Source organism: Ovis canadensis, chromosome 3, assembly GCF_042477335.2.
Source record: "Ovis canadensis isolate MfBH-ARS-UI-01 breed Bighorn chromosome 3, ARS-UI_OviCan_v2, whole genome shotgun sequence".
NCBI classification, from domain to species: domain Eukaryota; kingdom Metazoa; phylum Chordata; class Mammalia; order Artiodactyla; family Bovidae; genus Ovis; species Ovis canadensis.
The window spans coordinates 19,797,269-19,812,924 of record NC_091247.1 but is presented as its reverse complement, the minus strand read 5'-3'; the positions used below and the strand labels follow the sequence as shown (position 1 = coordinate 19,812,924).

Below are 15,656 nucleotides of genomic sequence, written 5' to 3'. Positions count from 1 at the left end.
TTTCTATAGCCTGTGGGAGCTATTTATCATATGTTTCGGAATATTCAATTTTATGATATATTTTCTCTAGATACTGATAAATTTGTTTGTAAGTCTTTCAGTTACAAGGTAAAGCTTGCCAAAAAACCTATCTAGAATGCAGGAAGGCATTAAGTAACTAATGGAGGGGTTGATTCTTAACATATTTCTTAGCTATGATGGTGAGTTGTGTTTATACACGTGTGTTTACAGAGAGCAAGGAAGAGGACAAAACGAGAGTTTTTCTTGCTTTGCCAGTTTCAGTGATGATGAAATAAACACTTTATCTAGAAACCTAAGCAAACTAATTTTCTTGTTTCATTTTCAGATTGTCTTCCTGCATAATGATAGATACATCGAATTTCATTCACAATCAGGTTTCTACTACAAAACCAGAATACCAAAGTTTGGGCGAGATTTCTCTTACCATTATCCATCCTGTGACTTGTACTTTGTTGGCGCAAGGTATTGGGTCTAATCACCCTTTGATTTCTATTCTTACAATGGAGGAGAGGGATTAAAAGAAGACTAAGACATTATCTCTGCCTTGTGGTTGCTCAGAGGGTGTAGTTCCAAAGTGACTGGCTCATTTAAGAGTCACATCCTTAACTTTCATTGGCATGGGGCTCTAAATCTAGAGACATGGTGACCCCGTAGGGCGATGGTGGTGGAAAGTCAGTATCTTAGCCCCATTGCATGCGTTGTAAAACATTATTCTTAAATGCTGCCTTCTTTATGATTATCCATTTTAGAAAACTGAGAAAACATGAAAAAGAATAAAGAGAAAAGTCACCTGTCCTATAATTATGCCACCCAGAGAAAGCCCTTATTAGTATTTTGCTGTTATTTCATTGTAGTCTTGTTCTTATATACACTTATAGATGCATTTTGGATCTCCTATTCTCCTGTTATTTGTAAATAATATTCTACTTAACAACTTCATAATGTTTCATAATATTCTACTTAACAACTTCATAATTTTTCCTTGGCACATGGATGGTTGAAATCACCCGTATGCATGAACAAATTTACAAATAAGGTCATTATCTTTTAGGTTTAGAGTACATTTTTGTATCAGTTTTACCGTGGGAAGTGATGCCTTATGACAGATATGTTTCTAAAAATTATACTTACTTGAAGAAAAGTTCCTTTAGTTTACTGGATTTTTAACCCTTTCATTGTTTGGCAGCTCGGAAGTTTATAGATTGAACTTGGAACAAGGACGGTACCTGAACCCTCTACAGACAGATGCTGCGTGAGTGTTGTTATAAGAATCCTGCTGTATTTATTTCGGCCAGGAGATGGAGCCAGACTCCCAGTTTGTTGTCACATAGCCTGTGTTGCATTTAATCAGAGCTGTCTGGGCAGCTTAGGTAAAAGAGTAATGTTAAATTTTCTCCTACACACAAAAAAAATCGCTAAAAGACCTGGAGATGTCTTAAAATTAAAAAAAAAAATTTTGTATCTATCCAAAAAGGTTTTAACTCACCTCAGAAATTCAGTTATTGTTTTTTTCTGTGTTCTTTAAATTTTCATTCATGATTTTAATTTTCTGATATTTTCTCTTATAGGGAAATTTTGAATTAACTCAGAGTAGCGTTTTTTTAAATTTTATTTTTTGTGTTTTTGCTAGTGGACATTTAAGATTTTTTCACGTTTTCTTTTTATCATGTGTTATAGTCTTTACTTTTGTTTTATTCATAGAGAAATATTTTAGGAATGAATCTGTCATAATGTTAATACTGAGTAGTAGCAACAGCAACACAGTAGTGAAAGCGCTTACTGTGTGCCGGTCTTTATTCAGGATTTTATATATATTCACTCATTTGAAGCTTATAGCAAAATTTTACAGTGTAGGTACTATTATTACCACCATTTTACAAATAGTACAGCTGAAACTCAGAGGTAAGTAGCTTGTTTAAGGTCACACAGCTAGTATGAAGTGGAAGCTGGATTACTTCTCATCTAGGTATATAAAGTGGAGAAGGCAATGGCACCCCACTCCAGTACTCTTGCCTGGAGAATCCCATGGAGGAGGAGCCTGGTGGGCTGCAGTCCATGGGGTCGCTAAGAGTTGGACACGACTGAGCGACTTCACTTTGACTTTTCACGTTCATGCATTGGAGAAGGAAATGGCAACCCACTCCAGTGTTCTTGCCTGGAGAATCCCAGGGACTGGGGAGCCTGGTGGGCTGCCGTCTATGGGGTCGCACAGAGTCGGACATGACTGAAGTGACTTAGCAGCAGCAGCAGGTATATAAAGAGCTTGCTAGAGTTTCCTTATTGCTTTGAAAGGGATTTTTAAAGGTTGGATGAACAGGTAATGATAAAAACCGGTAAACTCTTGTTACCTTTTTTTTTTTCCCACATTGCTTTGAAATACCAATTTTATTTTCTTAAATTGTAACACCATGATGCATCCTTGAATAATAAAAGAGTTATCTGCTCTTTACTTCCAGAATTTCCTGTTTATAATAGTAACTGATATTTATTGAGTGTCTTATAAACTATAGACACTGTGCTGAGGTTTTATAGTTTTTTCATTTAATCCTCATGATGACCATTTGAAGTTGGTGAAAAGCGTTTTGCAGAGAAAAGAAAATTCAAGCCTAGAAACGGTGGAGTCAGTAGGCTGGTCACGCCTCTGGATTGGTGTTTTTTAGCCTGTGTTATTTTGCTTTGGGAGAAGATTATTGAGAAATTTGCTCTTGTGGTAGTAGGATGGTGGTTTTGAAGCAAGCCCTTCCACGGCTCATCCCCGGGCAGGTAGGGTGTCACCCCGCCGTCTGAAACTCCAGGGCCCTTGTGCTGCCTTGGTGCTTTTCATGTGCAGATGATCGAGAATCTGCTGGCTGCTGCCTTCTCCACAGTAGTGGGTTCCTGTTTGTTTAGAAAGTTTTTTGAGTGTCCCTCCCTGGCTCAGAGGTTAAAGCATCTGCCTGCAATGCGGGAGACCTGGGCTCGATCCCTGAGTTGGGAAGATCCCCTGGAGAAGGAAATGGCAATCCACTCCAGTAGTCTTGCCTGGAGAATCCCATGGATGGAGGAGCCTGGTGGGCCACAGTGCATAGGGTCGCAAAGAATCGGACTGAGTGACTTCACTTTTCCCCTAAAGCAGATGCTAAAACTCTCTCCCTTATCGCTCTACTGTTTTAGGGAGAATAATGTTTGTGATATAAATTCAGTGCATGGCTTATTTGCCACAGGAACGATAGAGGTAAGCATACATTGACTTCATTTTGAAAAACATTCACCCTGCATTTGCTAACAGAGTTTGATGTAAAGACAGGGTTACTTGGTTCCTAAGAGCAGAGTGCTGATGGCGAGACAAGCCCCTGGTTTGCTTTTCACGTGAACAGTGGGTCACGTTCCTCGGAGACACAGCTGTGCTCTTGCTGCAGACTGTGCCCCTCGGGGTTGGATTTGGCCTTGGGGGTGGGGGGCTGTCATCACTGGGGGTGAAGCTGATAGTTGCCAGCTCTTGTGGCGACCACTCTTGCTCTTCACCAGCTGTCTGCTGCTTGTTAGTTTTATGACTGCGTTCCTTTCCCTGAGGCTTATTTTTTTCATCAGTGAAATGGAGATGATAAAAATTACTTGCCACCTGTGTGGAGGCGCTGTGCTGGTGAAAATCACATGGAAGAACCTACATGAGAGCATTATCAGCTGTAAGGGGACATGGAGTGTGATTTGGACATCCTGTATAGTAGCACTCAATTATGCATGTTTGCATTTTAAACTATGTAACACCTTTGATTCAGTTTCTTTCATACTTAGGAGTTTTTCTAGATTTGCTTTTTTTAAATTACAATATTGTTAAACACAGTATAAAAAAAAGGTAAATATGTCAAAAATATATTGTTAAAAAATGCCCTCTGTACCTTCAAGTCATCAAGTCCTACACCAGAGGTGACTCTTTAATGACTTGTAATATTCTTCTTTCGTTTTTGTTTTTCTTTGTTTATGCAGGTATGCATATGTTTTAGTAACATGTTTTTAAATATTTTTCACAAAATTGAGATTATGCTGTGGTTCTTCATTTGCCTTTTTTTTTAAAATGTAATGCTATATAATGTACGTGTTTATACACTGGTGCTTGTAATTACTTGGAAAACTAAGGTAATTGTTTAAAACTGGTGGATAAGGTTCCATTGTGTAGATGTACTGTAGTTTATTAAACCAATTCATATGGATGAAATGTAGATTTCTTTACTCAAATCATTTTTAGGTTAAAAGATTAAGATTTGAAATGGATCACCTAAGATTGATTTAATGGAAATATATAAAACTATGTTGACCTTGTTAGAAAAACTACTATGCCAAAGTTAGGCCAGTGAAGCATTATCTCGCTAATTACTTTTCTTGAGATTACCAAGGGGAAGTTTTAAAATAATTTCCTTGAAAAATTTGGTTATTTGAATAGAGTCCTTATAGAGCAAGCTAGGCTAGACACCAGGAAACATGCTGTGTAAGAGAAGTTGTGAATTAGAGCAGGCTTCTCTTGCACCAGCTGTTTTAAGACCAGCCATGAGACTTGTTGAAGAGGGCGCAGACCACCCAGCCCAAAGGCTGGGTTCCTGAAATTCCTTGGGTTCCTTGATTACTGTGTGTGTGTGTGTGTGTGTGTGTACTCGTGTGTACGCAGTCATATTCAACCCTTGGGGGTTTGATATTTGATATGCATAGTCAGACCACTTTAAAATTCATTTTTACATTAATTTTGATATTATATGTTGGATTTTGATTTCTTCTGTGACAGTTATTATAGTACATATATTAAATATGTATCATTGATACAATAATATTTGCATTTAAAATTTGCCAGTTATACCAAAATGTCTTTCATAACTCCTCTCCCCGCTACCACACCAACCAAATCAAGGTCCAATCAGGTATCATGCATTGCATTTTGGACCTTTTTTCCCTTAACCATCCTTTTTTATTTTTCCTTTTTTAAATTATAAAAAAAATGCAGTTCATGATGAAAGGATTGACAGTACTAAAAAAGATACAAGTAAAAAGTTAAAAATGTTAAGTTCTTAATCTGCACGCGATAACCAGTAAGGCTTTTCATTTTCTTTTTAGGGAGTATTTTTCTAAAAATTTCCTAATAGCAGCTGTAATTTACAATGATTGTTCTGTTTGTTTAGGGCCGAGTAGAGTGTTGGGACCCGAGGACTCGGGGCCGAGTTGGTGTATTAGACTGTGCCTTGAGTAGTGTCACGGCTGATTCAGAGTAAGTAGAAGTGAGTTTAAATACTCACCAACTTGTGATTTAAACAGATGTGTCAATGCTGAGATGTTGGGAAAGATTGAAGGCCAAAGGAGAAGGGGGGTGGCAGAGCACAAGATGGTTAGATAGCTGCACTGACTCAATGGACACGAGTTTGAGCAAACCCTGGGAGATGGTGGAGGACAGAGGAGCCTGGTGTGCTGCAGTCCATGGGGTTGCAGAGTGGATCATGACTTAGTGACTGTAGAACAGCAACCACAGTGTCAATACTAAATTAAAAGCAGTTGCTGAAGGATGAAACTCTTAAAACATGTTTCTCCAAGGTTGTGGTTTTGTGATTGTTTTATGGAAAAATCCTTTCCTGCGGAAGCTCACTAAGTGGGGAAGCCAGTGGAATTCCTTGTTTATTTAGTTACCGTGGAACTGAATTAAAATGTATATGCTACAGGAATTTATATTTCCCATTCTGTAGGATCTGGTGGTGGAATCCAGACAAACCACGCAGTTACCTATTGTGTGTTATTACATTTTCATAGGAAAAACAGTGAACTTACATGTATATCGGGAAGAAATCTGGGTATGTTGTAGTGTTGAAAGTAGCTTTACTTGTCGATTTAGTTTGGGGTGATTTTTTTTGTTACTTTTTTATGGTTAGCTTTATTTTTTTCTGACATAAGTGTTATAAGCTGTCACCTCTGTTATTGGACATAGGTGACCTTCTGGAAGGAGAAGCCAGTACAGTCAGAGAAAGAAATATGAATTGAATATTGGCTAGGGGAGGACAGGCTTTGTTGTTTACAGGTGATGTATGTGATTGTGTGCCTGAGAAACCCAGTAGAACGAACTGAGAAACTATAAAAACTAGTATGAGATTTAAGTAAATTGGTTACAAAATAAATGTACAAAATCAGTGGCTTTGATGTTTATCAGCAAAGTCCATGTAGAAAGATACAATGAAAACCAGTTCTCTTTTATAACAAAAATTGTAAAATATTGAGGGTTAATCTTGATACGTAACTATCAAGAAAAGGAAAACATTTTATGAAGAAACAAACAGGTTTGAATAAATGAGGAAAAACAGTATCACCTCACCAAGAATGGTTCCAGAGTTCAGTCTGAAGAGTCAGTGGTGGAAGTTGATGTAAGGAGAGGACTTGATGCTTCAGTGTAGTTGCAGGCTGAGGCTTTAGGTGGCGTAAGAGGCCTGAGGATGCCAGCAGTCAGCGGCCTGGACTCTAGGTTCTGGTCCAAGGTCATGGAGACAACAGCTGTTGAAATCAGGACTATGGCCATCATCTAGGACCCTTCCCACCCCAGAGTTACTTTTGGTTACTGAGTGAGAAGCATATTCTAGATTAATAGCTGTAAACATCCATTGTTCTGTTACTTTTAGAGATTCTAGGCTCTCATCTGGGGACTAGTCTTTTTTTTTTTTTAGCTTGACATCATTGACTTTTAAAGTGAAAATGGGTATATCCGTATCTGAATATAAAGCTGTTTCCTCTTAAGCCAAAAAGGGTCATTTCTGTAAATACCTCATTCTGGCTTAATCAAAATGAAAGATAACTGTCATACTGGTCCTTTTCAGTTGGTTTTATATTTTCAGTAACTTTTATTGTTTACTGTTACTTTAATAATGTTTCTTACAGTTTTAAAAGAAGATAACCTGCAAATTTTTTCAGGTAAGTTACATTTATAAGTAAAGGTTAGTTTTCATTTTGACTTGGAAAGTTTGGATACAGTTCTTTTAAATAGGAGACTAGAAATGTGATCCTCTCCATTAGAAATGAAGAGTAATAATTTGTTACTTGGAAGAGATTTGACCATATATGCATGGAACGCAAATATTTTGCCTTTCAGAATAAACAGTTTGCCAACGATCTCTGCTTTGAAATTTAATGGTGCCTTGACCATGGCCGTTGGAACGTCCACAGGGCAGGTAAATATGTTTCAGCTGGAAACTTCGCTCTTAAGTTACTGTTTCAGAGGCGTGTATATCACGGGAAATACCCACTCGTCTGTTCACTGTGTGACCAGACTCTGAGGCATTACTGTTTGGCCAGCGTGGAGAGGGTACTCAGATTGCCGTGTTCTGTCAGGACCTTGAGAAACTCTGCTTCTGGCCCCAATGGTGGGTCTGAGAGATTCTCAAGCTGAAGCTGCCGTGGGGCTATGCCTCATGTGTCCTCTTGACCGTGGTTTAGAGCAGTGTTTTCTTGAGTGTGTGGAATGGAGTTCTGTGGAAAAACAAAAATTTGAAATTCTCCAGATTCCTATCTTTGAGGTTTATAGCGCATTTAATATACAGTGGAGGCTCTGAGAATCCCTGTAGACAAGAAATGTGCTGAGTCAGTGTTTCCAAAAGGTATTTGTCCAAGGAGCCTTTTTTTCCCACCCAGCACTGTCTCCCACATCCTGTGCAGGGAGTGGTCAGTGGGACCTGCCTCAGCGAATGCTGACTAGTCTGAGGAGTATGAATGAAATAGCTTCAGAGATTTAATTTCATCTTTCCCCCTTTCCTTCAAGGCAGAGCCCACACACTTAAGTCCGTCCAGACCTCAGCACAGGCGGGAGCCCTGCTTCCAGCAGAGTGCCTGTATCATCTGCCACCTGGGTCTGAGATCCAGCTTCCCCAGGCCCCTCACCTATCAGGATAGAGCTCAGAAGAGAACCCTGCCCTCCACCCGCCCCCCAAAGTCATAGCCTTGCCACCAGCATCTGTCTCTAATCTGCCACCACTGCCTTCATGATGATTCTTGTTCTTGTTTCTTTCAGCCACTGAGACAGTGCCTGGTACATACTAGGCCCTCAGTGTTTATATTTATTAAATTCATAAATGACACAAATTCTTGTGCACTTTTCCCATTTGGTTCCTTCCTTAACTTATCCAGGTAGTTCTCAATCTTAGTGTGCCTAAAAATTACTCTTAGGGTTGAATCCATAGAGCCATACCCTGGAAGGGTAATTGAGATTTTTCTGGAGTATTTTTTCTGGCTGACACTTTAGAGTCTTTGTACTCTGAGTGAGGATGTTCATTTTTAAAAGTTTCTTTTTAAGATGAAATATTTTATTTAAACAGAAATACCTTTTTTTTTCTTTTAGGTTTTATTGTATGATCTTCGATCTGATAAGCCATTGCTAGTTAAAGATCACCAATATGGGCTGCCCATTAAATCAGTTCATTTCCAAGATTCCTTAGATTTGATTTTGTCTGCTGACTCTCGAATTATCAAAATGTGGAATAAGAACTCAGTAAGTATTTTTTGTTGTTAAAATGACTTACTTGCCTATTTTCTGTATGTTCCTTTTCTTTCCAGTTGCCTTGTTTGAGTTATACGGGTTTTTGAGAAAAAAATACTGAGTATCCATTCAGGCCCTTCCCTGGAAGATAGTTACTTCCAGGTCCTTAAGGTCGTTTTCTTCCTGTTAAGAACTTTTCCTCATTTGCTAGAACTGACACGCATTTTTACATGTTCAGTTCAGTTCAGTCGCTCAGTCATCTCTGACTCTTTGTGACCCCATGAATCACAGCAAGCCAGGCCTCCCTGTCCATCACCAACTCCCAGAGTTCACTCAGACTCACGTCCATGGAGTCAGTGATGCCATCCAGCCATCTCATCTTCTGTCGTCCCTTTTCCTGCCCCCAATCCCTCCCAGCATCAGAGTCTTTTCCAATGAATCAACTCTTCAGTTAGGTAGATATAAATCATTATTTTTAAAAAACTTGATCCATGAGAAACCCCCTAGATTTTGGGGCTCTTTTGCAACCTTAGGAAACTTTTTATGAGCTACTACTAATCTTTCCAGGCTTCTCTGGTGACTCAGTGATAAAGAATCCACCTGCTAATGCAGGAGATGCAGGTTCAATTCCTGAGTCGGGAAGATCCCTTGGAGATGGAAATGGCAACCCACTCCAGTATTCTTGCTTAGAAAATACCATGGACAGAGGAACCTGGTGGGCTACAGTCCATGGGGTCGCAAGAGTGGGACACAGCTGAGCACACACGCACTAATATTCCCATATCACTGTTATTATGCATCTCAATTTCATACCCTTTCCTTGTGTCAAACAAATAGATTTTAGATATGATACCTTTATAGTAATTTCTTACATGAAAAGTGAAAGTTGCTCACTCGTGTCCAACTCTTTGCGACCCCATGGACTTTAGCCTACCAGGTTCCTCTGTCCATGGAATTCTCCAGGCAAGAATACTGGAGTGGGTAGCTGTTCCTTTCTCCAGGGGGTCTTCCCAACTCAGGGATCAAAACCAGGTCTTCCGCTTTGCAGGTAGATTCTTCACCATCTGAGCCACCAGGGAAGCCCAATTTCTTATATAGTGTTTTTCTTAAAAGTAGTATTTTCTTAAAGAATGTTTGATATTCTGTGTCCTTTTAAATGTCATTTAAAAAGTAACAAAACCCTATGTTGTTGATTCTCCTGTTTTGAGAGAGTAGTAAAAGGTTAGTTCATCTACTGGGACAAAATTCATTCAGTGTAGCAATTGCTTTTAAGAGTCTTTGTGTTTATTGATTTCAGACTTAGCATCTTTAAAGTGTTACTGTAAATAGAAAGATTCATTTTTGAGGTAAAGAGTGTGGGGGGCTGAGAGCCTCAGCATTAGTTACTGGAGGGCAAGCGTCAGTCCTTCCTGTGGGGCTCCCCTACACAGGGCAGAGGGGCCACCAGCAGCCTCATCACAGGTCAGCTGCTGATGGGAATCCCTGGCTGCTGGGACAACTTGTCAGCTCTCAAAGTACTGACCTTACTCTGCTCCGTGTTTTCCTCTGGATCTTTGTGGAGACTGAGTTATCCCTGGGGCGTGTCCTGTCTCTGAAGCCCCGTCACCTTTTCGGGCCCTCCTGAGACTTCCTTACAGAGAAAAGGAAGGGCCTCTGGCTCTCATCAGTCCTCGGAAGAATTCCCCTGATGCTTCATTGCCCAGGAGCCAACTGTCTCGCTTTGAGTTTGGAGGGTTTTGAGGGCTTTCTTGAATGTTCATGGTGTCTTAGGCCTGAATTTTTCTCTACTCTTCTGATAATCCAAACTAGTGTACTTTAAAACATTTCTTTTTACCTCTACAAATGCAAACTTCTCATGTTTGAAAGTTCCTAACACACTGGTAGAGTAAGTTTTCCATGGCCTGGCTCCCATCCTACCTAAAGGTGATGACTAACCAGTCGGAATGCCCCCTTCCCAGCCCTCCAATGGGCATAGTTTTCCCCAGCATGGATTTCACGAACTGTGGTACTGTCTCTTTTTTGTTCTGTGCTATTTTTATTCCGATTTCCCCATCCTTTTTCCTCTTCTCTTTCCATTTTTCGTTTCATTGGAAACTTGAGACAAAAGGGAGGTAACTGTGAGTTTCACTGTCTGTCTTGAATTAGAACCTTGCTGCTGTTTTTCATGGAGCACGAAATTAGTTTTTTAATACCTCCTCTCCCCCGCCGCCATGGAGCCTCTAATAATGGGTTAATAAATGCAAGAGCTGGCAGACATTTTCAACATCAGGTCTTGAAGTCATATTGTAGTTGCTACAGTAAGTTTTACCTTGGCGTTGTTGTAATGACTGAATACGCCCTCTTGACCAACACCCAAATTACTTGCTTTTGCTTGACTCACTCTCCTTGTTTATCTTTCTCATCACCCTTTCCCACTCCCATCTATTATCTTCTTTTTTCTTTCACTTAATTTCTGTTAATTTTAAAAAATACAGCATATTTTCCCCCACATTTAAAATAAAATATTTTACCCTTCACTGTATAATAACTAGCACCTTATGTATTTATAGCATTTTGTTAAATTATTTTATATTCATTATCTTACTTGATTCTTCTCAAATCCTAGCAACACAGGATGGCAGATACCAGCCTCATTTTACCGTATTGACTATCTCTTCTTTGTTTCTTTGAGGACAAGTTTAACTAGGGTGTGTCTTCCAGATTATGGACATTTTTAAGTTGACGTACAGATTTATTTTAAACTTTACCCTTGCCTGTTGTGTAGACATTATCTTTAAAAGTTTGTATTTATTTTCCGAAGAAAGTCAGCTCTCCCTCCTGAGAGAGCTTCCTCTCTAAAATGAGAGGATTTGATAAATTGATAAAAGAAATTCTCTAAGTGTTTTTTTTTTTAACCTTAAATTCTGTGATTTCTGTTAGGTGACTTTATTTTCTCACATAAGCAGGATAAATGGAGTTATGTCCCCAGCTTACTTCCTGTAAATCGCATTGCCAAAAGTTGTCTTCCTTTAACTGTTTTAACAGTTCACTTTTGCTTACTTTTAGGGAAAAATATTTACTTCCTTGGAGCCAGAACATGACCTTAATGACGTCTGCCTCTACCCCAACTCAGGTATGCACTACGGAGCAGCAGGCCATTTTGTGAGATGAATCTAGGCTTTGCTTTACAGGGTTTTAAACTCTTTTCATTTCTTAAGACAGGGTTTGGCTCAGTTAAGACAGTTTTTAGATATTGTATTTACTTGCAAAATTAGGAACAGGAAGTGATGTGGATGCTTCAGAAAGTGACACGCTCAGTGACTCAGCCCCCAGCCAGCCTAGCTGTTAGGAGAAGCTGGTGGCACTCTGTGGGTCGGGGCAGGCAAGGTGCTATTTTAGTGTGCACTTTAGCTCTTTTATGGGATTAGTAATTTTGTGTAGATTGAGGTTAGGGATTTGGAGGAGGCCAGAGTTGCCTGATGATACACAAGGCTGGCGAAGCCAGACGTCGAGTATATTCTGTGTTGCTGGCTCTTCTGTAAAGTACCTGGTAGATTTCGAGATTTAATACTACCTTCAAGCAAATCTGAAGAATTCTGGGGAAGGAGAGAAAATGAGAACACTTCTCACTCTCCCGCAGGGTTGTGTCCTGAGGACGGACACACACAGATACTTCTGATGGAGGGATACCAGGCAAAACAGGAGAAGTTCTGCTACGGAGGTGCACGCTGGCCCTGTGACGGCAGGAGAGCGAGGGGCTCCAGGCAGAGGAGCGAGAGAAGGGCGGAGGGGAGGTCCTCGCTGACACTGAGTGTGGGTGCTGGTGAGAGACGTGGTGGGCAAGAGGAGCCCCGTGTGCCAGAGTGCAGGGTCTGTAAGCAGGTGCTGTGCGGGGTGTGGGCCCCGGAGTGACCACGCTGAGTGGCTGGGCGCTGTCTGTGGTCAGGACGGGTGCAGGCCATTCTCACAGAAGGCGGTTCTGTCCACTGGGCAGAAGGTAGATCAGTTTTGGGCTAAAACGAATAGGAAGAGAGACGGAGAGCTGAGGTCGGCAGCACAGGAGAGAGGGCAGACTCAGAGAGAAAGATGGTGCTGTCTTCTCTGAGCATCTGAGTCTGAGGCGGCAGTGAGGCAGTGACGGTGTCTGGCAGAGGGTCTCCAACCTGCCTGCCCACCAATATCACCTGGGAGCTTTTTAAGAAGTACAGATTCCTCAGCCCCATACCAGGTGTGCAGACTCAGAGCGTCTTGGGGAGAGCCCCGAAATGGGTTATTTTTCACCTGCTTCCCAAGTGGTTGTGGATCCCCGCCCTGACCTAGAGCCTCATCCTGGGAGCCACGTCCAGGGCACAGTAGGCAGCGTGGCCCGAGGAAAGCAGGTCTGCAGACATAAAATTTTAAGACATGTAAATAGAGGTCATCACAGAAGAAGTGGCAGTGCAGGCAGTTACCGATGAAAAGTGGAGAGACCGTAAGACAGCAGGACCTGAGTCCATGGAAAGGGAGGTGAGAGGGAAGAGCCGGTGGAGAGGCCGACAGAGTTGACAGTGAAGGAGCCAGCAGCTATGGAAGGCGAGAGAAGTGATTGCCCGGGCATTGCTCAGTGAACAAAGCATTGCATCGCAGAAGAGGAGGCAGAAAGGGGCAGGAAGGCCCTGTGCTGTGGGTCTGGATGTCGTCGTGGTTTCACTTAATCATGTGGAAGAGTTAGTGACTCCCTTACCGTTCCTTTCCTTCCTTTCCCCCTTCCCTTCCTTTCCCCTCTCCTTCCCTTTTGCATCTTTGGAGGTAGGGAAACTGAGATACATGCCCAGGGTTGGTCACCCGGCCGCTGTGTGGCAGAGGCTCAGTTGGAGCGAGCCTCCCCTGATCCTGGAGCCTGTGCTCTTTCTTAAGTTACAGGGTACTCTCCTGAAAAAGATGAGAAACCCTGAACCTTTGTAATTAGCTTTTCATCTGTGATCGTTGGGAGAATTTTCTTATAATAGGAGTGAGTCAAATTGTGATGAATTCAGAAATTAATGAAGGTGCTGGGGTCCTAGGTTGAGGTGCTGAGTGGTCTAAAATGGGGTTTGGGCTAGGTACAAAGGTGAATAAAATCGGGTGAAACTGAAGTTAGAACAAGAGGTTAGTTGGATTGAAGGAGTGGGGGTTTGAAGAGTGCAGATGGTGACGAAAGTTGTTGACCTGTGTGCTGACTGGTTTGTGCTCACCTGTGGCCACAGAGAACTTGCGGAGTAACTAATCTGAAATACGTGCTCTAAACATAAAATACACACCGGACTTCAGATGTACCACAAAACAGGAAAGAATGTGATGTAGATCATTAATTTTTGTATTGATTACATATTAAAGTGAAAATATTTTAGACTTACTGGTTAATAAAAATGTACTCAAATTTACCTGTTAAAAAAAAATTTTTTTAATGTGTCTTACCAGAAGATTTTTAGTCACTTATGTGGCTTGCATAGTATTTCTGTTGGGCAGGGCTAGTCCAGACATGGAAGGCTTTGATAGTATAGAATACTGATAAGGTGCAAGGTGTTGAGAGTCAACTGCAGGCATGGAATGTGACTGTAATCTCACCAGAGTAGAAACCTTCTGCTGGTACCAGAAATACTGTTACCCCATGTAAGAAAGCAGTCCTTTCCTAATAATACCTTTCGTTTTTCACATTCCCCTGCTTGTCCACCAAATGCCTTTTTAAGCCCGTTTATTTGAAACTAGTCTATCAGCAAGGTTGTGGATTACATTTAGTTGTTGTGTCTTCCACTTCTTTCAATCAGGAATTCTCTCCCATCCTTTCTTCCCCTTCCTGCACGGCACTTGAGTTTTCTACCATCAGGTCTGTAGTCTCGTAAGATGTTCTGCATCCTGGATTCCTGTGATTATTTTTCCTGGTGTCCTTTACTTGTTCTTCCGGCCCCTGTATTTTTTGTTGTTCTAAAATAGAAGTGAAATCTAACAGCCTAGTGCACTGTGGGTTAAATATTTGGGGCAAGGGTGGTGCTCAGGGCTGACAGGTTCTCCGTGTCGTTTCCCATCCTGTTGGTCATCCCAGAACAAGCAAGGAGAAGCGTGATGGCTCTGCCTAGATGGCCAGCAGTTCTCTCTGTTACACAGGATGCTTTCCTGGAGGTAGAACATTTAAGATGGTGTTTTGGTCAGAAGAGTGACTTTATTGTCAGGTAGCTTATAAGAGCTTAATCAGACACAAACAGTAGCCAGATGATTTATCTCACAAGCTGGCGAGCCCCAAAAGGCACGTCCCTCCACGGCTGTCTTAGGGTTGGGACCGAGCGTGGTTGCTGTCTTTCCCTCGCTTTACTCTCCTGTCCCGTTAACATCGTTGGTTGGGTTTTTTTGCTTCATCACTATGAGCGTAAGCATTCTTTATCTTCTCGCTTACTCATTTTGGAGTAATTAAAGCTGAATCTTGATTGCTGTTCTGTCATGTGTTTCTGATACCCAGACTGCTCAGAACGTTGAGAAACTGTTCTGCTTTTGTGGCTGCCTCAGCTTCTAGTTGCTCATGCAGTGTCTCCACGTCGGGTGCTGCCGTGCAGGTTGGGAAACTGAGGTCGCGGCCCCACGACCCTGGTCCGCAGTGCTTGCTGAGCCCCAGCCCAACCTGTGGAATCCAGAACCACTGAGGGAAGGAAAAGATATCCACTCAGAAAGGCTACTCAGGCTTCAGAATTGTACCAGTGATCCAGGCTGTTTTTCACCTGCTTTTAGGCCTGCTGGAGGCAGTCTGTATCATCAGACCTGAAGTCACCTTTTATTCTCTCAGTAGCCTCCCAGTAGCCTGCCTAGAAATAAGATGTGACCCATCACTAGCTTGGCGCCATGTGTAGTAAAACCGCAGGCTCCCCGCTTTCTGTAGGAGTTGACCGCATGAAAAGGCGTGTCCTGTCCTTTCTCCTCCAGCGCAGGGCAGTTCTGCCCAGCTTGTCTGCTCTGAGCCGCTCCAGCTATGACCCGATGCCCTCCGTTTCCGGGCAGTGATTCTCAGATGTATCTGGTGAAGGACCAGCCTTTTATGTTTTTTTGTTTTGTTTTTAAATTTCCAATCCATTGCAGGTGGATACTTTTGTTAAATATCATAAAGATGAATTAGTAGGAAAAGGGTCACATGTTTGGAACTTGCTGCAAGGTTGAGTCACTATACAGGTTTCTAAATTCT

At 41.6% G+C, this 15,656-nt stretch overlaps 1 protein-coding gene across 1 annotated transcript in view; it reads left to right on the top strand.

The window, feature by feature from the left end:
• The window catches only part of NOL10 (nucleolar protein 10), a 94,617-nt gene that overhangs the window by 11,879 nt on the left and 67,082 nt on the right, over positions 1–15,656 (top strand). Inside the window, exons 6-12 of the mRNA XM_069582596.1 lie at positions 347–483; positions 1,208–1,273; positions 3,175–3,235; positions 5,169–5,254; positions 7,112–7,190; positions 8,354–8,503; positions 11,537–11,603. Of these exons, the coding sequence (XP_069438697.1) occupies positions 347–483; positions 1,208–1,273; positions 3,175–3,235; positions 5,169–5,254; positions 7,112–7,190; positions 8,354–8,503; positions 11,537–11,603 (646 nt within the window). The remainder of the gene's footprint in view (positions 1–346; positions 484–1,207; positions 1,274–3,174; positions 3,236–5,168; positions 5,255–7,111; positions 7,191–8,353; positions 8,504–11,536; positions 11,604–15,656) is intronic.